The 26,846-nt window shown below is 33.1% G+C and overlaps 2 protein-coding genes across 2 annotated transcripts in view; one reads left to right on the plus strand and one right to left on the minus strand.

Moving 5' to 3' along the window:
- Nucleotides 1–1,204, minus strand: part of LOC105173348 — a 3,272-nt gene extending 2,068 nt beyond the window's left edge. Inside the window, exon 1 of the mRNA XM_020698051.1 lies at nt 4–1,204. Coding sequence (XP_020553710.1) covers nt 4–1,125 — 1,122 coding nt within the window. The 5' untranslated portion in view covers nt 1,126–1,204. The remainder of the gene's footprint in view (nt 1–3) is intronic.
- On the plus strand, nt 9,301–9,936 carry LOC105173349. The gene has a single exon (XM_011095054.1). It carries the CDS (start codon nt 9,301–9,303, stop codon nt 9,934–9,936), a length of 636 nt encoding a protein of 211 aa, XP_011093356.1.

Here is a 26,846-nt window from a genome sequence, read left to right on the forward strand (position 1 = left end):
AATGAGGACAAGTAACTTGCTAACTAGAACCATCATAATCTGAATTCCAATGAGAATGTTTAGAGAAAACCATTTTGCATCATGAAGATACTTCCTAAACTTGTTGTTTCTAATTTCTAAATCTGAGAAGCTGTCTCTCCAGTTAACAAGACTTTGGGTCCAGTGCACCTCAATCTTGAGTTCCTCTCTGATGCAAATTTTATGACATGTCAACTTGAATCTGACAGCGGTAAACCATCTGCATAAAGGTGCAATTGTGCCCACCAGCACCCCAATTGTTTGAACTAGTAGAATCCATGTCGTATAATGTCCATATACAGAGTAGGATGCTCCGAGCGTGACTTCCCCAATATCCACGAACATTACAATAAAATCATATAGTAAAAAGAGGGCAGATAATAAGCAAATAACACTTGAAGTAGTGCAAAAGACCGAACGTGCCATCACAAATTGAGGGTTGCTAGTCACTGCCATCACCCAGTATTTCTTCAGCCCATCGATCATCTGTTTGTCCATTTTGATGCATTGCCCCCTTTTCGTCATCCCTTCTTCCACTATAGCTACCTTGTGCATCTCTTGGTAATTGGACTCCAAACTCCTTTTGCTGGTTGGAAGCGTGATTGCTGAAGAAACTAATATAACAAGCAAAAGAAGCATGAAAATTGTAGGAACCACGTCACTATTAGAGAAATTAGTACCCAGAGAGCTCTGTAACTGAAAAACTTGTATCCAGACGTTAACCACGATTGTGATTACAAGGATTCCAAGCGCAACAACATTCATTAGAATCTCTTTATCTTCCATGGAACCCAAGGATGACATAAAATTAGCCATCGCCGTCGACATAAAAAATAAACTACTTAACCTTGCAAGGCCATCTGATTCATACAACAAAAGGGTGTTGAGATCCATTGGTAGCTTCATTGCCACGCCTAATAAAGTTAAGTAAGTGGCGTTAAGAGAAAAGTATTTGCAAGGGAACCAGAGCTTACTGGATCGGAATCCGTTGAGGGTGTCAGCTACTATTGCAAGCGTGCAAATTGCAGAAGCTGCCGCGATATACAAGCCTATCCATGGCATTACCTCATCAAGTTTCTTTTGTAAATCATTGTCGGAATCATCCATGATCTTCTCCTTGCAGAAATAGTCCTTAAAGTTTATGTATATTCTAAGTGAAGAAAGAGGTTAATAGGTGGAGCTGGAATCTGACTCTTATATTCTGATGATTGTTTTTCTGTGATGGTAAACTTTATATATACTTTTCTTCCGAGAAACTTGCATACATGAAAATGGGAGGAAAAGATCAATACTAATTATTTCTTTTTTCCAGAAGAAAAGTATATTTTGATTGGATGTTTGAATTTTTAGTTATATTTTGATTTAGCTTTGGTATTTTCATTGAACAGGCTACTTTTTTACAATAATTTTTTAAAGTAAAAATTCATTATTTGTAATTGGTTTGTTGATTTTTTTTCTTATGTGAATAGCAATTTATATCCCTATAATATTGAAAATGAGCACATCACCCCGTATGAAAAAAATATAACAATTTACCCCCCTATACTTTATAAAATGAAGCAATTTACCTCCTTATACAGGGTAAATTATTGCATTTTAAAAAATATAGAAGGTAAATTACTATATTTTTTTTCATAAATAGATAATTTGCTTATTTATAATAATATACAAAGGATTGCTTGCATTTTTTCATATATATATATTTATAGTGGACAGATACAAAGCGGAATATCTCTGCAACTCGGTTGATAGATGAATTAATTTGCTGCAATGTCTTTTCAATGACGTCGAAGATAATATATATTATAATTGTTTCAAACAATTAATTAAGAGTAAAAAATAGATTTGGTACGTAGAGTCGGTAAACGAGTAATCCTCATGTAAGTCAAGTCAACCCTTCTAGTTCGAAAGCGATTTATTTGTTTATTTTTAATCCTTTAATTATCTTAATATTTATGTATTATAGTCTAACACAAAATTAATAGCCTGTGTATGAACATTTCTCTCAACTCTTTTATTTTATTCTTTTTTTTAGTTTTGGTACAAAAAGCTTGTTTACAAACTCCAGTAAATTTAATGAAAGTAATTTAAATTATATAAGTGTGAATGAAAGATAAGCTTCTTTCTTATCTTTTTTGTTTCGTCAATTTTATCTTGTTTGGTTTTGGCCTTATTTTAGTCGGAACATCTTTGTTGATTGCAGAGTTGGACTCTTTTATCGGAGCTGATACTGAAGGCATACACTCATCAAAGAAGGACATGACTGTGCCAAGAGACATTTGTAAAATGATCCTAACCAAAAGAAACTACAACTTTGTAGTCCTTAAAGAGATCCTGCTCAAAATATTGAACCCAGGGAGAGGTATGACCTTCCGGTGCTTTAATGGAGTTCGTTTCTCTCTTACTTTTACTCATTCGATTGACATGAGGCGAGCTATAGAGGGGGAACCTTGGATTTCTAACATGCAATTAGAGGTACTTGGCATCCTGAGAGAGGGACAAAAGCTTATGGTGTCAGCTTAGAATGGTGCCATTTCACAATTTTTGGTCACAATGTATCGTGGGAGCAAAGACTAGAGCCATGGCAGAGTTTATTGGCAACTGATTGGGCATCTATAGTGATATTTGGATTGGTATTATGGAGAAAGTATTGGCAACAATCCTTTGAAAAATTCTTGTAGGGATAAATATCTACAAACCTCTGTGGCTTGTTATGATATTAAAATCACTAAATGTGGAGGAATCAGCCATTTGATTTACATATGCCAGGCTTCCAAATTTTTGTTCTCTATGCGGCAAGTTGGGACACATCGCAAGATTTTTTGCATTCAATATGAACAGGATTTCATTGATCTAGGTTTGGACACTCCTTTTGGTCAATGGCTAAGGCATACAGGTTTTCATAGGGACTCTTCATCCTCAGCGGGAATAGTTCAAGCTTCAGCATTGTTGAAAAATGCTTTTTCGCTGATTTTGCTCTAGACACTATATCGTTGCAATGATCCTAGTCGAAACAGAAGGGGTTTCGAGATTTTCAAAAATTATGGACAAGCGAAAATTACGACGGTCTCAACCCAAAATCACAGTATGCATCGTAAGGACAATTTGGCAAGTTCTACGGTAGGACATTAAATAAAAGAAAAGGTTGACTATTCAAAGGATAAGGATTTTGTAAAGAAGGAAATGAGGTCACGATTGAAGCACCGTGTGAAATAAGCTACGCAGTCGGAGGTAAAGAGTTGCCATACAAACCCACTTCGCCCAACTACTTTCGGCTTCCTTTCTCAGCACCCGTTCATCCGCAAGCCACAATCATCTTAAAAGCCCAACCATGTAAATGGACCCAAAATCACACACAAAGCTTATTACTTCAAGCCCATCCGCTAATTATAGTCTAGTAATCCCTCAACTAATGCCATTAGACAATCTGGAAAACCCCTAATTTGGCCTAAAACTGTACCCATACACCTCTCATACCAACGATAGACCTTGCTAACGCCATGCAAAAGAATCTTCCTCTTACAACTTTGCAGCCAAAAGTCGAAGAACTCAATACAGTGAGGGAAAGTTTGTATCTGTAGGAAATAATTGAAGCTCGCTAGATCCTTTTGCCATTTAAGCTTTACGTGATAATAATGTGAGACCGGAAAAAAAGGATCATTTACAAGACCCTTATCAATAGTAGCGGCAGAGACTGCCTTGCAACCCTGCCGACACTAATGAGTTGCCTTGCGTGGAGCTGCCAGGGGTTGGGGGGCCTTAGATAGTTCGGGAGCTCGAAAAGTTAGTTCGAGTACATCAACCCTCCCTAGTTTTCCTCTTAGAAACTAGGTGTAATAATCGGTCAATAAATCAACTACAGCTACGGTAAGATATGAACAGTATCAGAATTGACGTGTTTTTGGAAGAAGGAATTGGAAGTTTCTATTCAAAGCAAAACACCATATAGATGCTATTGTTCTTAGTCTAGAAAGCACATCTAATTGGAGCCTAACGGGGGTTCATGGAGAACCTGATACATCTCGGAGGAAAAACTTCTGGCGCCTTCTACTCTGTTGCATGATAAGTGTATACTTCCTTGGGTTTGTTTAGGCGATTACTACGAAATCTTGCATGCGGGAGAGAAAGAGGGCTTGTGTCGAACACCATAATGGGAATTGCATGATTTTAGAAGTGCATTATCAGATTGCAATTTACAAGATTTAGGCTTTTTTGGAGAAATCTTTACATGGTCAAATAGCAGAACTGCCCCATATCCTATCAAAGAAAATCTTGATCTTGCCAGTGCTATGAGTGAATGGAGGACAAAGTTCCCAAATGCATGGATACAACACCTTGAAATAGCTCATTCAGATCATGAGGCTATCCTCCTTAAGCAAAGGGCAAGAGTAGAGCAGTCGACACATTTTCAAAGAAAATCACAACATTTTGAAGCATTTTGGATAAAATACAAGGACTGCACTAGAATCATTGAGAATGCTTGGAACCAAGACATATAAGGCAATACAGGTGAACAAGTGTGGAGAATTGAGTATTGTTGGGTTGGTCTTATAAACTGGAGTAAAGGTTTGGCAGTTTGAAAAACGCAATTGAACATATTAAGGAACGATTGAAGCAACTTAAGAATAGAAGAGTAACAAAGGAGAGTAAGAAAGAGGAACAACGTCTTCGGAGGAAACTTGAGGCTGCTAGAGAGGATGAAGAACGGGTATGGAGACAACGCAGTAAGGCATAATGGCTGAAGTATGGGGATCAAAACACAAAAGTTTTTCATGCAAGAGCCTCGAGCCGTAAAAAGAAAAATGATATCAGAACTCTTCATAATGCAAATGGTACCTTAAGTAGGGAGAAGAGGAAATCCAGAGTGAAATTGCTGCTTATTTCTAGAATCTATTGGCTTCTTTAGGGCCAACAGAACAACACCGAAATGATGTCTTGAGATATGTCAAGCCGAAGGTGGATGCCTGCCTGAATGAGTGTTCAACCGAGCCATACACTGTAAAGGAAGTTATATAGGGGCTTAAGCAAATGCACCCCGAGAAGTCCCCGAGCCTGAATAATGGAGTGATGTTGGCACATCATTCGCAACTCTATTACTGCATCCGTTCTTATTTTTTAAATAATGGAGTGATGTTGCCTAAGTTGAATTATACACATATCATGCTAATCCCTAAATGCGTCAAACCAAAGACAATCACTCAATTTCGGCCTATTAGCGCATGTAATATGGTATATAAACTCATGTCCAAAACTTTGGCTAATATGCTGAAACCCTTTTTGCATGATATTATTTCTGAGTCCCAGTCTATTAGAAATGGTGACCAGAAAGCCAATTAGATTGGCGGTTTTGAAAACTATTTAGCAATCTTTATGAATGTGATATTATCTTGATAAATGTAGTAAGCATTCATTTGTGGCACCATTTGTTTATTTTGCTTACTATTCATATTAACGGTACTTTAATGTCACAACAAATGCCCACAGACCAATTGAATAACCCATGTAGTTGGGTTGCGCATTGGATAGCGGCTATGATACCAACTTCTGAGGGTTGGTCTGAAACGTTCCAAGTTGAGGACCTTGAGACTGGGCATCGAGAGTCCTATAGAGACTTGCACTAAGTATTGCATTCATTGGATGAGTGTTGTGTTTCATCAGCAACAGACACAGAATGTCTGTGCAATTTTGGTGGATTAGTTGACAAGGTTGTTAACTGATTGAACTGACTCGCGTGAATCGTCATATGGAAGCCTTGGAGGTTCGGTCAATATGACTTAAATTCCAAGCTCTGATAGTACAGAATAGTCCTTGAACTCGAGGAATCATGGCAGTCACATACATATGATGGCTATATCTTGGATCTGGTTAGAGATGACAGTATCTTCGATGTGGTCATTATAAGCCCTGTCTATAATCGGATTATGTATTGAAGACGGCGAATTTCAAGATAGAATCTGTCCCCTATCAGTATAGGATGGATATATCTCCTATGTGCTTTGAGATGGTTTAAACTTTTTAAGTCTATGGTCATAGCGATTGGTAGGATAAGAAATGATTTTCTTTGTCGATCAATAGAGTAAACGCATCTCAAATATTCAGCATAGTTTTCGGTCTAGGATGGGAAGTGACGCTCAATTTCATGCCTTAGACTAAGGCCGGGAGATGGTTGATGGAAGGATCATACTTATATGGTTGAGAGCCTAAATGTTCAAGCCAACATTCACCTAGTTTCTAGTGCCATTGACCGTTGCTAGACGGTCACCTATGGTAACGGACATTTCTGATTAATGATTAATTGAAAATAGTTTATTAAATTAGATTTAATTGATTATTTGTGTTGGCCACAATGCCCAAGTCTAGTTAAAAGTGAACCTAAAGAGTCACACACAAATAACTATGAAATTGGTGGAATTAATTTGGAATTAATTCGAGAAGAAATAAATTAATTTAATTGGATTAGATTAATTCGAGGAGAATATATAAATGATTGGATCATTTATTTAATAATCCATTTGATGGATGGCTCAAGAATTAATTAATTGGATTAATTAATTTTGGGCTTAACACCTTTAAATTAATTAGATTAATTTATTAGGTATGGCTTAATTAATTGATTGGATCAATTAATTAGTGTTTGAGCTTAGATTCATTTAATTGGATTAAATGATTCTTTGAATTTTGTTGGGCTAAAATTAATTTAATTAATTATCGTCCAATGGACTTTGGTTGGATTTGATTTAATTTGATTAAATCAAGCCCGGTACATACTTGAAGTTCAAGCACACTTGACGGAAGTTGGAGTAAGTTGAGAAGGAGTTGAAACTCCTCACCCTGATAAACATGATGGAGTGGTTATTTAATCATGGTTGGAGGTTATATGCATGTGTGTGCATAGGTTGTCTTGGAGGCAAACTTAGTAGTTATTGAATTTTGAATTCAATTATATGTAATATACAAAACTACACACATATCCAAAATAACCAACAAATAAGCCACAAAATTTGCTGAATTTCTCTCTAAAAAATATTGTCCTTTTTGTTCTTTATTAAATTGGATTCAAGTTAGAATATAAATTAATCCAATAACACTAAACAATAGTGTTAGTTTGGAGTGGTTTTTCTTCTTGTTCTGTATTCTATCTGCAATAGAAAAAGAACTATATCTCTTCCTTAGTGTGGTGGGATAAATTAGAGGGCTTCTAATTTGGATCCTAAAGTGAATGGAAGAGGAACGAAAAGAAAAATAATGCACGTTGCTGCTCATCTATAGAAACAAATGGGAAAGTCACATGTTATATTTTTATGCTTTTATTTCATCCTTTAGCCACATGTATAGCATGTTTATATGTTTATTATTAGGCTTTAGACAAACACCGAATGCTCGGAATTTAAAGGGAAGACCCCTTCGGACCGTTTTAATTATTTTTTATTTCGCGCTTCCGCCGCGTTCTTGGGCCATACCCATTCTTTCAGTGGTATCAGAGCCACTTTTGTGTTGTAGCTTTAGGATTCATATGTTATCATGTGTTGAGCATGAAAAATGTGTTTAATTTCCTTTTGAAAAACATGTTTTATGGCTTTGAAGCATGACTAAATATTTAGAAAATATGTATTAATTTTGCTTTAAATTATGGATATCTATTCATTTTTTGAAAATTGGATTATTTTGTAAATGCATGATTTTATTTCAATTTTTTCATTGCAGAAATTTAAAAAAAATTGAAAAATAGAGCACTACAATAGTTGCTGCCCTGCCGGCCAGTCACGCAGGAGCAAGCCCAGTGCGGTCAACAGCAGACGGTCGTGTGCTGTCTGAACAGCTCGGTCGTTTTGTGCCCTTTTTTTTTTTGAAAAATTAGATTTTCCTATTTTATGTAATTTTGTTTGAAATTATTAATTTTGAAAAATTTTAATTTTAGTTAGATTGAATTTTTCTAAAATTAAATTATGCCTTAAATTAATATGTTGATATCCATTTTTTTTATTTTATTATTAGTATGTTATTTTTTGAATTTAATCATGTTCTTGGTATTTGATATTGGATACCTATTGTTAAATACATGGATTGTATTTAGTTATTTAACATGTTTATATTTGATATAAATATGTTAATTATTATTTATTGGATAAACAATGGGGATGATCACAAAGCCCATTGGCCGAATGCATCGTTTAATTTTATGTTGGGTGAGGCCTACGTGCCTCTTTGTTTTAATTCTTCTTTTATTTTTAGCCTTGAAATATAAAACTTGCTTTCTTCCTCCTTTTGTACTCCCCCTAATTTTTGATTGAGATTTTCAATTTCAGCTGTAATGAGTATTGTTAGGTATGTGAGGTTTATTTGTTTTGAATAAATATAAGCTTCCAAAGAGATGAAGGCCTAGGCCTGTTGGACCGTGCTCGGCGGAACTCACGACTGAAGAAGAACAAAGAGGAAGGCCCATTAGAATGATAATGGATTACTATTTTGAAATAGTTAGGGCCATACCCCAAATTAACCATAAACTCACTGCGGGCTCAGTGGGTCACCTAGGATTGGGCTTGTGGTCACTTAGGCGTGCTAGGCTTATTTTTGTATGTGGTGTATGTTTTAACGTTTGAAGTATGATGTGTTTGGAACGTATCTATTTATACTCAATGATTAAAACTGATGCATGCAAAAATCTTAAAATGATGTGGTCTCGGTTACAACAAACCTAACCCTCACTTGGATGGTCCAAGTTAAATAATTTGGCCCATAATGGATTAAAATTCAAATGGTTTTATTAAATCCAAGCATTCCATCCACAACAATGTGGTGTGGATGGTACTTTTATCTATTCGTGGTCTCACGAGTCGTGACACATTTGGAATGGAAGAAAGCTACACCGTTCTTGTGAACGATGAAAAATACTCCTATTTCCCGGTCTCACGAGTCGTGGAGGGTGGCAGTCGAGATATTAGTTTGGTTGATGGGTCAGGCCTAACGCTGAGTAGTGTGATTCACTTGGAGTCCTCATGATCACGTGAAGAGGTGAGGCAAAATAACTTGGAGATCTCATTGGATGAGAATGGTATAAGTTACCTCCTATAAAGCTTTTTCCATATGAATCCTAAAAGCTAGGCATGAAGAATTGCGTTTGTGGACTCCAAGCTCACTAGAAGATGGATTCCCAAAAAGCCCACTTGAGAGTGGTGGGCTTTTTGAAGAAAGAAGGGGACGGGTTAATGACTAAACACCAACTTTTAAACTTGATATTTAATATTACATAATCTACTAAATTTCTGTTCACATTTTATGTAGATGTCCAAGAACCCACTCACTGAAATTCTTGAGACTAATAAATTTAACGGAACAAACTATAATTGTTGGCTGCGAAATCTTAGGATTGTTCTAGATTTTCAAAACCAGACCTATGTTCTAGATAGGTCTCTTCCTTGGGCCTTGCCGGAAGGGTCCACATGCAAAGAACGTTTGACATTCAAAAAGTGGCATGAGGACAACCGGAAGGTTCGCAGTACCATACTGGCGTCAATGAACAATGACATCCAAAAAGAGTACGATAGACATGATGATGTCCAATCGATAATGCTCCACACCAGCAAAGTTTATGCGGTTTTGGACCGGCATATTAGATATGCTGTGACAAAAGTATTTTTCAGTTCCAAGATGATTGAAGGGTCTCCTGTACAAGAGCATTGGGTTAAGATGCTATCCCTTGTGGAGAAGCTCAAGGAGCTCAAGACTAATCTTGAAAAAGAGACGTACATCAACGTGATCCTTCAGTCTCTTCCTCCCTCCTTTGACCCATTTATCGTGAACTATAACATGAGTGCGCTTGTCAAAGACCTTCATGAGTTGATAAGCATGTTGGTCCAGTACGAGGCAACGATTGAAAAGTTTGCGCCATCAGTATTAGTAGGGGAAGCTTCGACCTGAGAAGCGAAAGGCAAAGGGCCTAACGCAAAAGGAGGAAGAAGAGTAAGACAGAATCAGCTACTACAAGCGTTCAGAGCGCTCCTGTTGCCTAGCTGGGCATGGGCAAAGGGAAGACGAAGGTGGTTCGGTAGTCATGGATTTTGAAAGATGTTCGTATTAATTACCGTGCAAAGGGACAATAGAAGAGGGAGTGTCCCTCCTCCATAATCAAGGTAAAATTTGTTATTGAGCCTTAACATAACTACTACTACACTTCTTGGGTATTGAATACCAGCTGTAATGCTCATATCTGCAAATGGTTTGCAGGTGGTGGAAAAGAGTAGAAGGCTGGACAAACGATCCTAAAACATAGCAATGGTAGGGTTATTGCTACTATGGTTAAAGGACTAAATTGACTTAGTTATTAGTGATCATATTAGGATAAAGTTGATAGGATCTAATTATGTAACCTAGCACGATCAAATTATATTTTTCCATTGTTAGACAATTTGGATCACATGATTTTGATCAATGATGGTTATTTCATTTGACAAAGAATGGTTATTCTTGTCTGCTAGATTCTTTATGTAATTATTTTAATACTATTTCGTAATTGAATTATGAGTGCTCAAAACAAATGGTAAAATGGATAATCAAGATAAATGCACAAATTTGGCATGCGAAGGTAGGTCACATTTTTCTAGTTAGGATAAAGAAGTTGGTGAATTCAACGAGTCTAGAAATAGACAAGTTGAGTCTACAAGCTTGCGAATCTTTCCTCAGCAAAACAAGGATCGAGAAGCACTTTGTAGGAAAAGTGTGCTCGTAAGTAGTCTATTGAATTGGATCCAATTAGACATCCACGGGTTATTGAATATATAGAGCTAGAAAGGGGTTCACAAGTCTAAGAACCTTTGGAAGGTTCGGAGAATTAGACTTGAAGTGGAGAACCAAACTGGTTGAAAAATTAAATTCTTCGATCGGATCTAGGTAGTGTGTATTTAGTGGTATCTGATGAGAATGGAATTCTCACTCAGTGGAGTTCTTCTTTGGAGTGCCATAATTGAACAGTGTCTCTGAGAGGGGAGGGATCAAACCTTGTTGGACTCAGTTTAATTGCTCTTTTCACTGAACTACCTTAGCCCATATGGAATGAAAAACATATTTTCACAACATAGTTTAGTATATGGGATGGTCTTGTATACATTAAAACTAGTGGGAGGCAAACTAGGTTTATACAGGTTCATTTGTTATCCTAAGAAAAATTGAATTTCATTGGATAACTGACGTGAGGAGTACCTCCTTGAGGAATCAAGTGGAGAGACTCAGTCAAATGTAGCAAACATCATTTGAGTCGAATTCTTTCACTAACATACTATATTCCAGCCTCCTGAGAGATGACTAGAACACCTTAGTTACCTAATAGGTACAAGCTTCTGAGTCTGACCAGTCAATTGGATTATGATCCAAAGATATTAAGGAGAAGCGATGTCGGACATCGAGTTGAATGAATGGCTTGGAGCCATGAGATTCGACATGGAGTACAAACTAGGTTTGAGGGATGTGGAGATTAACTTTAGGTTAAGTGGGAGATTGTTAGAAATGGTGACCAGAAAGCTAATTGAATTGGTAGTTTTGGGAACAAATTAGCAATCTTTATGAATGTGATATCATCTTGATGAATGTAGTAAGCATTCATCTGTGGCACCATGTATTTATTGGGCTTACTATTTACATTCAACGGGCTTTTAACGTCACAACAATTGTCCACAGACCAATTGAATAACCCATATAGTTGGGCTGCGAATTGGATGACAGCTATAAAACCAACTTCTGAGGGTTGGTCTGAAACGTTCCAAGTCGAGGACCTCAAGACTGGGCATCGAGAGTCCTATAGAGACTTGCACTAAGTATTACATTCATTGGATGATTACGGTGTTTGATCGGCGACAAACATGGGATATCTATGCAATTTTGGGTGAATTAGTTGACAAGATTGTTAACTGATTGAACTGACTTGCGGAAATCATCATATGGAAGCCTTGGAGACTTGGTCGGTATGACTTGAATTCCCGACTCCAATAGTACAGGATTAGTCCTTGGACTTGAGGAATCATGGCAGTCCCATGCATATGATGGCTATATCTTAGATCTGGCGAAAGATGACTGTGTCTTCGATGTGGTCATTATAAGCCTTGTCTAGTGTAGTCGGATAATGTATTGAGGATGGTATTTAAAGATAGAACCCGTTTCCTATCAGGTTATGATGGATATATCTCCTATGTGCTATGAGATGATTTAGACTCTCTAAGTCTATGGCCATAACCTCCAACTATGATGAAATAACCACTCCATTATATTCATCATGGTGAGGAGTTTCAACTCCTTCTGAACTTGCTCCAACCTCCCTCAAATGGGATCAGACATCAAGTATGGAACGAGCTTGATTTAATCAAATTAAATTAAGTCCAACCAAAATCTATTTGACAATAATTAAATAAATTAATTTTACCCCAACTAAGTCCAAATATCCATTTAATCGAATTTAATAAATCTAAGTCTAAACACTAATTAATTGATCCAATTAATTAAGCCAAACCAAATAAATTAATTCAATTAATTTAAAGGTGTTATGCTCAAAATTAATTTATTCAATTAATTAATTCTTGAGTTATCCATCAAATGGATTATTAAATAAATGATCCAATCATTTATAAATTCTCCTTGAATTAATTTTATCCAATTAAACTAATTTGTCTCTTCCCGAATTAATTCCACCAATTCCACAGTGATTTGGGTGTGACTTTTTAAGTTCACTCTCAACTAGACTTGGGCATTGTGTCCAACATAAATAATTAATTAAATTAATAATTATTTCTAATTAACCATTAACCAGACATGTCTGTTACCATGGGGTCGTTTACAACAGTCCATGGCACTAGAGACTTGGTGAATGTTGGCATGAACATTTAGTCTCTGGAGTTCCACATAAGTATGGTTACTCCGTCGACCATCTCTCGACCTTAGTCTAGGGCATGGAATTGGGCGTTGGTTCTGTTCTTGACCAGGCAATTACTATGGCCATAGACATAGAGAGTTTAAACCATCTCAGACCGCAAGGAGATATATCCATCATAAACTGATAGGGGATGAATTCTATCTTGAAATCCACCATCCTCAATACATAATTTAACTACACTGGATAAGGCTTATAATGACCACATCGAAAACACGGTCATCTCTCTCCAGATCCAAGATCTAGCCATCATATGCATTTGACTACCATGATTCCTCAAGTCCAAGGCCTGATCCTATACTATAAGAGCCGAGAATTCAAGTCATACCGACCAAGCCTCTAGGGCTTCCATATGATGATTTCCGCGAGTCAGTTCAATTAGTTAACAACCTTGTCAACTAATCTACTAAAATCGCATAGACATCCCATGTTTGTCGCCGATGAAATATGACACTCATCCAATGAATGCAATACTTAGTGCAATACTTAGTGCAAGTCTCTATAGGACTCTCGGTGCCAAGTCTCGAGGTCTTCGACTTGGAACGTTTCAGACCCACCCCCAAAAGTTGGTTTTATAGCTGTTATCCAATGCGCAACCCAACTACATGGGTTATTCAATTGGTTTGTGGCATTTATTGTGGCGTTAAAACACCGTTCAATGTAAATAGAAAGCACAACAAACACATGGTGCCAAAGATGAATGCTTACTACATTCATCAATATAATATCACATTCATAAAGATTGCTAAATGATTCCCAAAATCGCCAATCCAATTAGTTTTCTGGTCACCATTTCTAACAGGAAGTTGTGAGAACTGGATGCATTACGCTTACAAACATTAGGAGGAGACTTAATTTATCTCATTTCTAATTATATGCTGGATTATTTGGAAATATCAGAAAACATTATTGGTGGAAAATACCCAGAACGATCCCTTGTCGGCGGTGCACCAAGTCCAACATTACTGTGAATGCATACATGGAAGCAAACTGCTATATATGAGAATCCGAGACTCTTGGAACAGCTTGGACAAAACTATTGGACGGAAAAGTGAAGGTCAATTTTGATGGGGCAGTAGCCAAAGAGCGAGACGGAGTTTCTGTGAGAGTTGTGGTCAAGGATGCCCAAGGAACCTAGATTGACTGGACTACAACTTTTTCAGAGGGACAGTTTATGCTTTGCATGCAGAAGCCTGAAAAGTAAGAATAGCGGCTGAACTTGTTCAGCGATGAGGTTGGCAGGAGGTGATCTTCGAAGGTGACTCCTGGATCATCATCAATGAGTTGAAGAACAAAAGGATGGAGACATCTACTGTTAGTCCTATTCTAGCTGATACGCTTAATATTATTTGAGATATTCCAGTTGTTGAATTTGCTCACATTCGAATACTAAGGTGTAAGGCAGCGCATCGCCTTGCACAGTATGGTAAGGCAAATTTAGATTTTAACAATCTTCCTCTTGACACAATTTTAGCTATTATGGCTGGTATGCTTTCTAATATTGAATAAAACTTTGGTGATTCCCTATAAAAAAAAAAATTATGACAAACTAATACTATCTACCACATTGAAAGAACACCTATACAAAGGTTAAGTTTTGATCAAAGTTTAATCAACATTTGGATGGTTAGAGTTATAGAAAATATATTGCCATGATTGTTAGCTATGACTAATATTTTGCCTATGCCTGCAAAAAAACAAAATGATAAAAAGTTTATTACGCAGTCACGGTTAACAAGTATGGGTATATTTTTTTACTTTTAATCATGGTAAATAAGTATTGGGTATAATTTTCTACTTTATTAACCTGATATAAAAAATATTTAAAAGAAAAAGTTTGTTTGGAATGGTTATTTAGAATAGGTATGAATTAATTTTCAATGAGTTGACGCCTTTGGGAACAAATTTCTGATGAGCAAAACCCTATCCTTGCTAGTAACGTTGGAAAAATTTTGTGATGGGCTAAACACATCCATAAAAAATTTGATGTGGACTTGGGACGGTTTGTAAAGTTGTCCAAAATGTTGTCCTATGGGTGGATAATAGTTGAAATAATTTCGCATCAGGCTTTTGAAATTTTTCAATGAATACATTTTTTAGTTTTGCAACGGTTTTCGCGACGTCTCAAACTTGTTAGACTTTTGTGACGAGATTCTTTCACAAACATCCAAAAGATGAGATAAATTTAAGACACATTCTCGTTGTATATTTTGAGACAGGTTCCGTGACATCTATTTTGTTAGCGCATTTTGCCCCATCTTCTGAGATGGGTTTCCTTGCATCTACTGTGGTGGATTTTGAAATTTTATTTTTCCAATGATTTTTCTATTTATATGTTGTTATTGTAAGAATATGTGACCATAAAGCTAATTGGATTCACTATTTTTTATTCGTCAATCTTTATCCAAATAATATGTAATGATGAATACAAAAAGAGTTCATCAAAGTGATATTGTATTTTGTTGTGCTTAGTACATATGTTAATGCTGATTCAAAGTCACAACAAAATATCCACAAACGAAAAGGTTAAACCCGTGGAGTTGAGTTGCGCATAAATTTCACAGCTATAAAACTAACTTCTAAAGGTCAATTAGAAGGTTTCAAGTCGAGGACCTTGAGACAGGGTATTGAGTATCCTATAGAAACTTGTACTGAGTATTGCAGCCATGTTTCGTCGGTAAAAGACATAGGTCGTCTATGTAATTTTACTGTGTTAGTTGGCACGGTAGCCTACAGAACTAACTGACTCGAGGGAATCGTCATATGGAAGCTTTGAGGTCTTGGTCGGTATAATTGGAATTCCAAGTTCTGATAGTACAAGAGTAGTCCTTGGACTTGAGGAATCATGACAGTATCGTGCATAAATGACTGTAACTTGGATATGGCGAGTGGTGTCTGTGTCGTGAAGAAAAACACACCAAGTGTGCAAAAGAGATGGGGGCGGCCTAATTCTAGGTTGGATGAAGGGGAATTTTTTTTTGTTGACTAATAATGATCATAATTATTTCCCAAATAATTATGTTTCATATGTATATCTTGTATTGATAATTAAGAATTTACTAATTATTAAATAATATTTATCTATTATTTCTCAAGATAAATATAATTCTTCATCGATAATTGCAAAAGTAAGAGGGAGTACCTGTTGATTTCCATCCATGGCAGCAGCAATCAACATTTTATGCTTGTACTTTGTGTATAAATGGGTTCCATCTACACTGATAAGTTTGCGACGGTGTTGGAACCCTTCAATACACTAATTTTTAAAACTTGATGTGTGTGCAAGAATAATAAAATATATAAATAATTAATATTTTTATTAATAAGTTGGAATTTGCGAATCAAGTGTTATGTACTACTATATTCTATTAAAATAACCTTTTGTTCGGATGGCGAGTTAGGTATGGTGTTAATTATACCACTAAGTTCTATTTATTCGGGCTAAAATAATAGTTTGTTGGGATAGTGAGTTAAGTTTGGTTTTAAAAATTAAACGTGATCCTTGTAAACTCAAAAATATAATATCCTATATACATATTATTTTCGTAGATCAATTAGCTATTAAAAAAAATCAAAGAAACTGAAAGAATACACTAATTATGTATTTATTATATTAGTGGCGCAACACTTGATGTGTGTACAAGAGTAATAAAATATATAAATAATTAATATTTTTATTAATAATTGAATTTGCGGATCAATTGTTATGTACCAATAAATTCTATTTTTTCGGACAAAAATAACATTTTGTTGGGATAGTGGGTTAGGTATGGTCTTAAAAATTAAACGTTATCTTTGTAAACTAAAAAATATATATTCTATATACATATTATTTTTGTAGATCATGAAGCTATTAAAAATATCAGAGAAATTGAAAGAATTCACTAATTATATATTTATTAAATTAGTGGTACTTGATGCCTAAAATGTATAAATAATTAATATTTTTATTAATAAGTTCGAATTTGCAGATCAAGTGTTATGTACCACTAAATCATATTTCTTCGCATTAAAATAACATGTTGTTCAGATAGTGAGTTAGGTATGGTCTTAAAAATTAAACCACTAAGTCCTATTTATTCGAAATAAAGTAACATTTTTTTCGTTCTTTATAAACTCAAAAAATATAATATCCTATATGCATATTATTTTCGTAGATTATGAAGCTATTAAAAAAAATCTGAGAAAATGAAAGAATTCACTAATTATATATTTATTAAATTAGTGGTACATAACATTTGATGTGAGTGCAAAAACAATAAAATATATAAATGATTAATATTTTTATTAACAAGTTTATTTGCAGATCAACTGTTATGTACCACTAAATTCTATTTATTCGGACTAAAATAATTTTATTGAGATAGCGAGTTAGGTATGATGTTAAAAATTAAACGTTATCTTTGTAAACTTATAACCATATTATTTTCGTAGATCATGAAGCTATTAAAAAAATAGAGGAATTGAAAGAATTCACTAACTATATATTTATTAAATTAGTGGTACATAATACTTGATGTGTGTGCAAGAATAATAAAATGTATAAATAATTAATATTTTTATTAATAAGTTGGAATTTGCGGATCAAGTGTTATGCATCACTAAATCCTATTTATTCGGATTAAAATAACATTTTATTTGGATAGAGAGTTAGGTATGGTCTTAAAAATTAAACCATTAAATTCTATTTATTTAAAATGAAATAACATTTTTTTCGTTCAGTAAAACTCAAAAAATATAATATCCTATATGCAGATTATTTTCGAAGATTATGAAGCTATTAAAAAAAATCTGAGAAATTGAAAGAATTTACTAATTATATATTTATTAAATTAGTGGTACATAACACTTGATGTGTGTGCAAGAATAATGAAATATATAAATAATTAATATTTTTATTAATAAGTTTGAAATTAATATTTTTATTAGTAAGTTCGAATTTGCGGATCAAATGTGATGTACCACTAAATTCTATTTAGTCGGAATAAAATAACATTTTAACTCAAAAATATAATATCCTATATGCATATTATTTTCGTAGATTATGAAGCTATTAAAAAAAAATCACATATTTATTAAATTTGTGGTACATAATACTTGATGTGTGTGTATGAATAATAAAATATATAAATAATTAATATTTTTATTAATTAGTTGGAATTTGGGGGTCATCCAATTTATTCGGACTAAAATAACACAATGTTCGTACAACGAGTTAGGTGTGGTCTTCAAAATTTAAACCACTAAATCCTATTTATCCGATTAAAAATTCACGTTATCTTTATAAACTCAAAAATATAATATCCTATTTGCCTATTATTTTCGTAGATTAGGAAGCTATTAAGAAAAATAAGAAAAATTGAAAGAATTAACTAATTATATATTTATTAAATTAGTTGTACATAAGACTTGATGCGTGTGCAAAAATAATAAAATATATAAATAATTAACAGTTTTATTAATAAGTTGGAATTTGCGGATCAAGTGTTATGTACCACTAAATCTTATTTATTCAGACTAAAATAGCATTTTATTCGGATGGCGAGTTAGGTATGGTCTTAAAAATTAAAGTACTAAATTCTATTTATTCGGACTAAAATAACATTTTGTTCGAACAACGTGTTAGGTCTGGTCTTAAAAATTAAATGTTATCTTTGTAAACCCAAAAATATAATATCCTATATACACATTATTTTCCTAGATTAATAAGCTATTAAAAAAATTCAAAAAACTTCAAAGAATTCACAAATTATATATTTATTAAATTAGTGGTACACACTTGATGTGTGTGCAAGAATAATAAAATACATAAGTAATTAATATCTTTATTAATAAGTTGAATTTGCGAATCAAGTGTTATGTACCACTAAATTTTATTTATTCAGACTAAAATAATTTTATTCGGATAGCGAGTTAGGTATAGTCTTAAAAATTAAACATTATCTTTGTAAACTCAAAAATATAATATTCTATATGCATATTATTTTCGTAGATCATGAAGCAATTAAAAAATGAGAGAAATTGAAAGAATTCACTAATTATATATTTATTAAAGTTGTGGTACCTAATACTTGATGTGTGTGCAAGTATAATAAAATGTATAACTAGTTAATATTTTTATTAATAAGTTGGAATTTGCGGATCAAGTGTTATGTATCATTAAATCCTATTTATTCGGATTAAAATAACATTTTGTTCGGCTAGTGAGTTAGGTATGGTCTTAAAAATCAAACCACTAAATTCTATTTATTCGAAATAAAATAACATTTTTTTCGAAGTAGAAGTTGGCATCTAAAACACTTCAAAAGTATTTTTTCGGAGCCAGAAGTTGAAAAGTGCTTTTTTAGAACGCTCACAAACATCTCCTAAGTAATTTTATTTAATTCCTTCACTAAGGTTACAATTGATGTTAATTTTGAAATTCAACTACAATCTGCATTTGTATAATTAATTAAGCATCCAAGTGTTATAATAATTCTTTTCAAAATTAATTATTTTAAAATTAATTCTCTCATAATCAATTATATTATAAACAATTATGTAACCAACGGACCAAACTGTTTGTCCAATTTTTTTAATGTAAAATGACAATCATAAATAAATAATCTTGCACACGGTTCCAATTCTACAATTAGAATTAATTGGAGTACAATTTTGTGGGGTAATAATCCAATAGAATCCAATATTTTTAAGTTTTTTGAATATTTCGAATACGCAATAAATCAAGAAAAACTAAATAGATTTTCATATGGTAATGAACATAGGCTATCCAGAATATTAAGTATAAAAAAGATATGAAATATGTTTGGGAGAATTATGATTTTGGACCCTATACTTCAGCACTTATTCAGTTTTGGTCTCCACATTTTTGAACTTGACAATATCAGTTCTCAAACTGACCCTTTTTTGAGAATTTTTTATTCCTTCGGTTAAATTCTTTGTTAGAATTGACGAAGGCAATAATAGAGGGAAGAAAACCTCCTTTTTCCCACCTTGGAGCTTGGATGTTTCATGAAATTGGTTATAAATTTCCTCCATTTTTGTTAAGCTTGAAGATCTACTTTAGAGGGGAAAATGAAATTCATTTTCAAAACTCCTTAAAAGCTTATGCAATTGTGGATTTAAACTTCCATTTTTTACATGATGGACATTTTGCGGTCTGGGTAGAAAAATCCATACCTGTCCAAATCATAATTAGGGTTTGAGGTTCTATACTTTGGGCCTAAAAACTCAAGAATTTCAAATGGATTTTGAAGAAAATGAGGAAACTTGGTTTAATTTAGTGAATAACAGAAAATTATCAGTGAATTTGAGAAAATCGAGTGAAAATCGAACTAGGGTTCCTTTGGGAAAGAATGGGAGTTGGAAAAAATGAGATAATGAAGCACAAGTTGTTAAAAGAAATGGTCATATTGAGGATTAATATTGTCTATCTCGATAATTTGAGGAACAAAACTATATAAGTGGTTAAGTTTAGGGACCAAAATCGTAATTCTCCCTATTTTTTCTCCTATTATTTTTGCCTCACATGCACATTACAATGATTACATGATATCTCTCTCTTAATTCTAACGCTAAATCTAAAGGTAGGGACCAAAACTGTTAAAAAAACGTCAGTTTGAGGACTAAATTATCAAGTCGGAAAATTTGGGGAACAAAATTGAAAAAGTGGTGAAGTATAGGGACCAAAATAATAATTGTTCGGACATACTTTATATGTACGAAATGTCCTTAATTAACGAATTGTTCATTGCAATGTTTATGAGTTGTATAGATTTTATTTTTCAGTTTCTTTCTCTCAACTTTTCTTTATTTTCATATTACTAAGTCAATTAATTTTGTGCAATTATCATGGTAAGCATTTTAATTTTGATTTTCTACGAAAAGTTTGAGAAACAAATTTTTTATTTTGTAGGTGGTAGTAAATTATATGTAATTTTCTAGCAAATTTATTATGTTTTTTTTTATCTTTTTTGGTTACTTTATAGTTGTGCATTTGCTTTTCTATTAATAGCTATATTCATGGTATAGTTTACATATATGTATTCAATTTAATGGCTTAGAGTAAACCAAATTCAAAGTATCCATTCACAATCTTTTTTATAATTTCAACAGTCTATTCAAGTAATTGGCATTAAAATAAATAACAATTAATTTTGTTTAAATTATTTTCTACTTGCACTTACTTCAATTTTGACTCAAACGAACTCATCTAGTCTTTTACAATTAAAATAAACTATTATTAAAATTTAAACAATCAATTAATATTTTTTTAAATAAAGATCATAACTCTTTTAAGAAGATTTGAGACTCAAAAATACAAAATTTTGTTAATGCCTTTCCTTATTTTAGAAATCAATTATGCTATTAAGGAAGAATATATCAAATTGTGCATATGTACAATTTTTATTATTGTCAATCATTTTCTTCCTCTTGGGTTGATTCAATATTTTTTCTTTTTCTCATTCTCCATTTTCTTGTTTTTGTAAATTTTTCTTTTCAATTTCTCAGGTGGATTACGATATGTAAGTTTAACTTAGACTTGACTATTAAATTTCTATTCTTTTCAAGTTTGTGTGATTTAGAGTAAATCCCATTTGCCATTGTTCTCGATTTAGAGTAAATCCCATTTGCCATTGTTCTCGATTTATAAATAATAATAACCTATCAAAAGGTTTATTGATATAACTACATAAAAGATATATTTTTGCACAATTACATCAAAGTGTTTGAGCGTATATAAGAAGTATATTTGCATGATTATGTTGATTAATTATAAATTGATGACATAATATTATTGAGTGTTCTCCCTAGATATTAAAGAATACAACTACCTATAATATACTAAAAAACAATTGTGATTTACACAAAAGGAAATATTTTTTCTCCATAGTACAAGAAAAATGAAAGATAATTCATATATATATATATATATATGATGCCATTAATTATTGTAAGATTTAGTTTGCAGCGGACACTCTAGACACAAATATACATTTATTAAATAAATAAAATGTACAAATTATTTAGCCTTATCGAACAAACTGTGTAATTTTATAACATCTATCATATGCATACAAAATATTTTAGTCTCCTTTGTATCGTTGCTATGCTTATTAACAATTTAAACAATTTTAGGGAATTGTTCTAACCTTAATAAATAACTCCCGTCAATCATCAAAGATAAACGTGTCATAATCATTTACAACAACTCCAATATTCATTTTTATTCACAATGAAATCATTCAATTAGAAGCATGTTACGATCGTCACCATGATTCAACTTTATTCATCATATGTATCACACTATCATAGACAAAATATATAACAACCATATCATGAGAGACAACCATATAATCCAGTTAAGTAAATGACGATTTCTGATCAAGTTCACAGATAAACAAGTTGATACATATATATATATATATATTCAATTAACAATACTTACATCACTTTTCCCAAGTATTTAAATAGTAGAATGAGTGTTGGGTTTTGAATGTTGTTCTCGTGTCCTATAATGAACTACAAAATGTATAATCAATGAATCAATAATTTTGTAGTTTCTTCATAAAGCATTAGATTATATTCCTACACTTCTCACTAATCCTTAAATATCTCTCTCTACAAAATTCGGATCTTTATTCTATTTTCTTCTATATAAAGTAGAGTCGATTATATTTTCATCAATATATATCTTGGTATATTAAAATTATTACTTATATTTGTAAAAATCACCCTTACCGCCCCTGAATATGTAATCTTTACAGTATGTGCATTACTCCTTATTAATCACTAATTCTCAAAAATGAAGTGTAATAAACTAGACATAATAAGCCTTTCAATGGTGTATTATTTGTATTTAAAATCATAGGAGTTAATTTTATTAAAATATCTCTTTCATCTACTTGATTTTTCATTAACAGAATCTCTGTTCCAACTTAAAAATTTTCTCAAACAAATATACAATTGATAAAAGTGCCATTTTTACATAACATAGTTTATTTGTCTCTAGTTTCATTTATAATAATAATAATACCAATTGGATTTATATATAATTAGTTGTTAAGTATTATTACGACCTAGTTTAAACTACAACAGATTCAAATCTACTATTTTAAAATTCTGTCAAAAATCATATACTTTTTCAAGAATCACCATATTTTCATAATATAATACTCTATGTTTCTAGTTTCAGTTTAAGGAAAATTTGTGTGAATTAAACCTTTATAACTCAAGTTACAAGGTTTTAAACATATTTTATCTGATTTCCTACAAAAACGGAGCAACAACAGGTTTTCTTATGATTACCTACTAAAACGATGGAATAAGCTTCAGATCAAAAACAAAAAAGTTTTAGTTGACATCCTAAGGTTTTCATAGAAGCAAGAATCACAAAATATGGACCTGTATATTTCAAGATAATCACAATTTACAGAGGTTGATCGAACAGATTATTTTCCAGTTGCTTTTCTTCCAACTTAATCGGTTTGCTTTCTTTATATTCATCTTGTATCTTATTTTCCCAGGAAATTCAAACAATACTAAACAAGATACTTACCAAATTCAGTTATGGATAGATCCTTCAAAGAGATGCTAGAGTGTTCTTTTGCTGAAGGAAGATTAGAGACAACTGGGTGTTTTTATACACCTCTCCACCGCCTCACTCCTCTCTTTTTCGTTTTCTTTTTTTTTAATGTGGGTTGTACACCTTCCTTTTTGTTTATATCTCTCTCTCTCTCTCTCTCTCTGTGTGTGTGTGTGTATATATATAAGTGTCTTTGTGTATGTATGTATGCAAGTGGGTGTATATCTATACGTATGAATATTATATATTATAATATCATATTGATAAGGGTGATCTCTTTTGTTGTGTAGTCCGTATATATATATTATGTAATTCTTCTAAATCTAAATATATTATATTAAGGATTTACTTATTCCCCTTTGTTTTTTCAATTTACCCTTTTTAACCCCACAAATTCTATTTTCATAATTTTCACTTACCTTCAAGAATTTATCATGTTAAATAAATTTCTATTTAGACATATATATACCATCACACTACTTATCCATATTATTATGCTAATAATTGATAATTATGTATTTAGATTTGAGGATGTTATAATTCTTCCCTCCTAACAAAATTTTTATCCCCGAAATTTGATGATCTTACCCATTTAAGAAAATAGATGTGGGTATTTCACTTCATGTCCTCCTCAACTTTCCAAGTTGCTTCTTTTGGAGAGTGATTACTGCACTTTACCTTCACTATTGGTATCTCTTTATTTCTCAATTTCTTTACCATCCTGTCTAGAATCTCTATTAGTTCTTCTACATACGTTAAGTTTTCTGAAATTTATATCTCCGGTTCACGTAAAATACGGCTAGGATCACACCAGATACCAACGTGGCATAGAAGCATGGAATACATCATGAATATGTGATAATTCTACTGGTAACTTCAAACGATAGCTAGTGGTCCAACTCGCTCATTAATTTCATATAGCCAATTTACTTCGGATTTAGTTTCCTTTGTATACCATATCTTATGATTCCCTTCCATGGAGATATCTTTAGAAGAACTTTTTCTCCTAACTCATACTCTATCTCTCTTTGATGTTTATTGTAGTAGCTTTTTTGTCGATCTTGTGCTGCATCAAGATATTTCTAGACTATTTGTATCTTGTCTACCATTTCTTGCACTAGTTCAAGACCTTCAAGTTGTGGTAGTCCTTTAATATCCCAACAGACTGGACTTCGACATCTTCTCCCCATATAAATTTTCATATAGAGCCATACCAATGCTAGATGAAAACTATTATTATATGCAAATTCCATTAGTGGCAGATGATCATCCCAGTTTCCTCTAAATTCAATTATACAAGCTCACTCCATATCCTCCAATGTCTGAATTGTTCTTTCTGATTGTCCGTCAGTTTGAGGATGAAATGTTGTACTGAAATGTAACTTTGTACCTATGTTTTTTGTATGCTCCCTAAAAATGCGATGTAAATCGAAGATCTCTATCTGATACTATAAAAATAGGCAAGCCATGAAATTTTACAATTTCTGAAATGTACAACTCAGCTAATTTATCTATAGAATCACTTTGTTGTATAGGCAAGAAATGAGCTGATTTGTCAATCTTTCCACAACTACTCAAATAGCATCATGTTTTCTAAACGTAAGAGGCAACCTAATGACAAAATCCATGGTGATCTTTTCCCATTTCCACTCAGGTATAGTTTAAGGTCGTAGCCTACCTACTAGTGCTTGATGTTAGGCTTTGACTTGTTGACAAGTTAGACTCTTAAACACAAATTCTGCCACATCTTTTTTTTATAGTCAACCACCAATAATATGATCTTATATTTAGATACATTTTTATAGTACCTGGATGCATGCATACGGTGCACTATGGGCTTCCTACATGATCTCCTCACGTAAACCCTCTACATCAGGACACAAACTCGCCCTCCATTTACCATAACTCCATCAGCTCTTATTTAAAAATTGGGTTTCTTACCTTGTTTTATTTTCTCTAACATTTGCAATAAGAAAGAATCTCGAGTATGTGTTTCTCTACTTTTATCCGCAAATCTGGTTTAACTTGCAAAGTTGCTAAAAATCCCTCTAGATGATCAACCTCTAACTTCACATTCATTGTTCTCATTTCTAATAACAACATCTCAATATAACTTTCCAAATTAGCTAAGGTGGTTGAACTCTTCCTACTCAAGGCATCCGCTACTACATTAGCCTTCCCAAGATGATAATCAATAGTATAGTCATAATCCTTTAACAATTCTATCCACCTCATTTGCCTCAAATTCAACTCTTTCTGTGTCAAGACATATTTCAAAATTTTGTGATCAATAAGAATCTGTAATGTTTCTACATACAAATAGTGTCTCCAGGTCTTCAGCGCATGGACAATGGCAGCCAACTCTAAATCATGAGTGGGGTAATTTAACTCGTGGGTCCTTAATTGGCGAGATGCATATGCTATTTACCTTTTTATTTTGCATTAGTACACATCCGAAATCTTGTTTTGATGCATCAGTGTATACCATGTATCCACCACTGCCAAATGGTAGAACTAAAATTGGAGTTGATGTCAATCTTTCTTTAACTCCTCGAAACTTATTCGACATTGCTCCATCTAGTGGAACGCTATCTCTCTCCTTAATAGCTTTGTCAAAGGACCAAAATTATAGAGAGACCCTAAAAAAATCTCTTATAGTACCCAGCTAGTCCTAACAAACTCCAAATTTCAATTATGTTCTTCAATGTTCTCCATTCCATAATGGCCTTATCCTTAGGCATTGCCCCATCTCCGTATATCACATGTCCATGGAAAACTACCTATTCACCCAAAACTCGCACTTACTTAACTTAGCATATAGTTCCTTTCTTTCACGGTCTGCAACATTATCCTAACATGTTGTTCATGCTCCTCCCTATTCCTCGAATAAACCAAGAAGTCATCAATAAAAACTACAACAAATTGATCCAAGTACTTTTGAAAAATCTTATTCATCAATGCCACGAATACAGCCGGTGCATTTGTTAATTCGAATGGCATCACTAGAAACTCATAATGATCAGATCGAGTGTGGAAAACTATTTTAGGTATATCCTTCTATGCTATTCTCAATTGCCAATAGCCAGACCTCAAATCGATTTTTGAAATTGTAGCCCCCTTCAACTGGTCTAGCAAATCATCGATTCTAGGTAATGCTATTTTTCACCATGACTCTCTTCAGTTGGCTGTAGTCAATACATAACCTCATACTGCCATCCTTCTTTTTCACAAACAACATTGGTGCTCCCCACGGTGAATTACTCTATGATAATAATTCTATTTGCTTCTTTAACACTCTTAATTCTATTCGAAAAGTTTCTATAGTAAAAT

Source organism: Sesamum indicum, linkage group LG11 (assembly GCF_000512975.1).
Source record: "Sesamum indicum cultivar Zhongzhi No. 13 linkage group LG11, S_indicum_v1.0, whole genome shotgun sequence".
In the NCBI taxonomy this organism is placed as follows: domain Eukaryota; kingdom Viridiplantae; phylum Streptophyta; class Magnoliopsida; order Lamiales; family Pedaliaceae; genus Sesamum; species Sesamum indicum.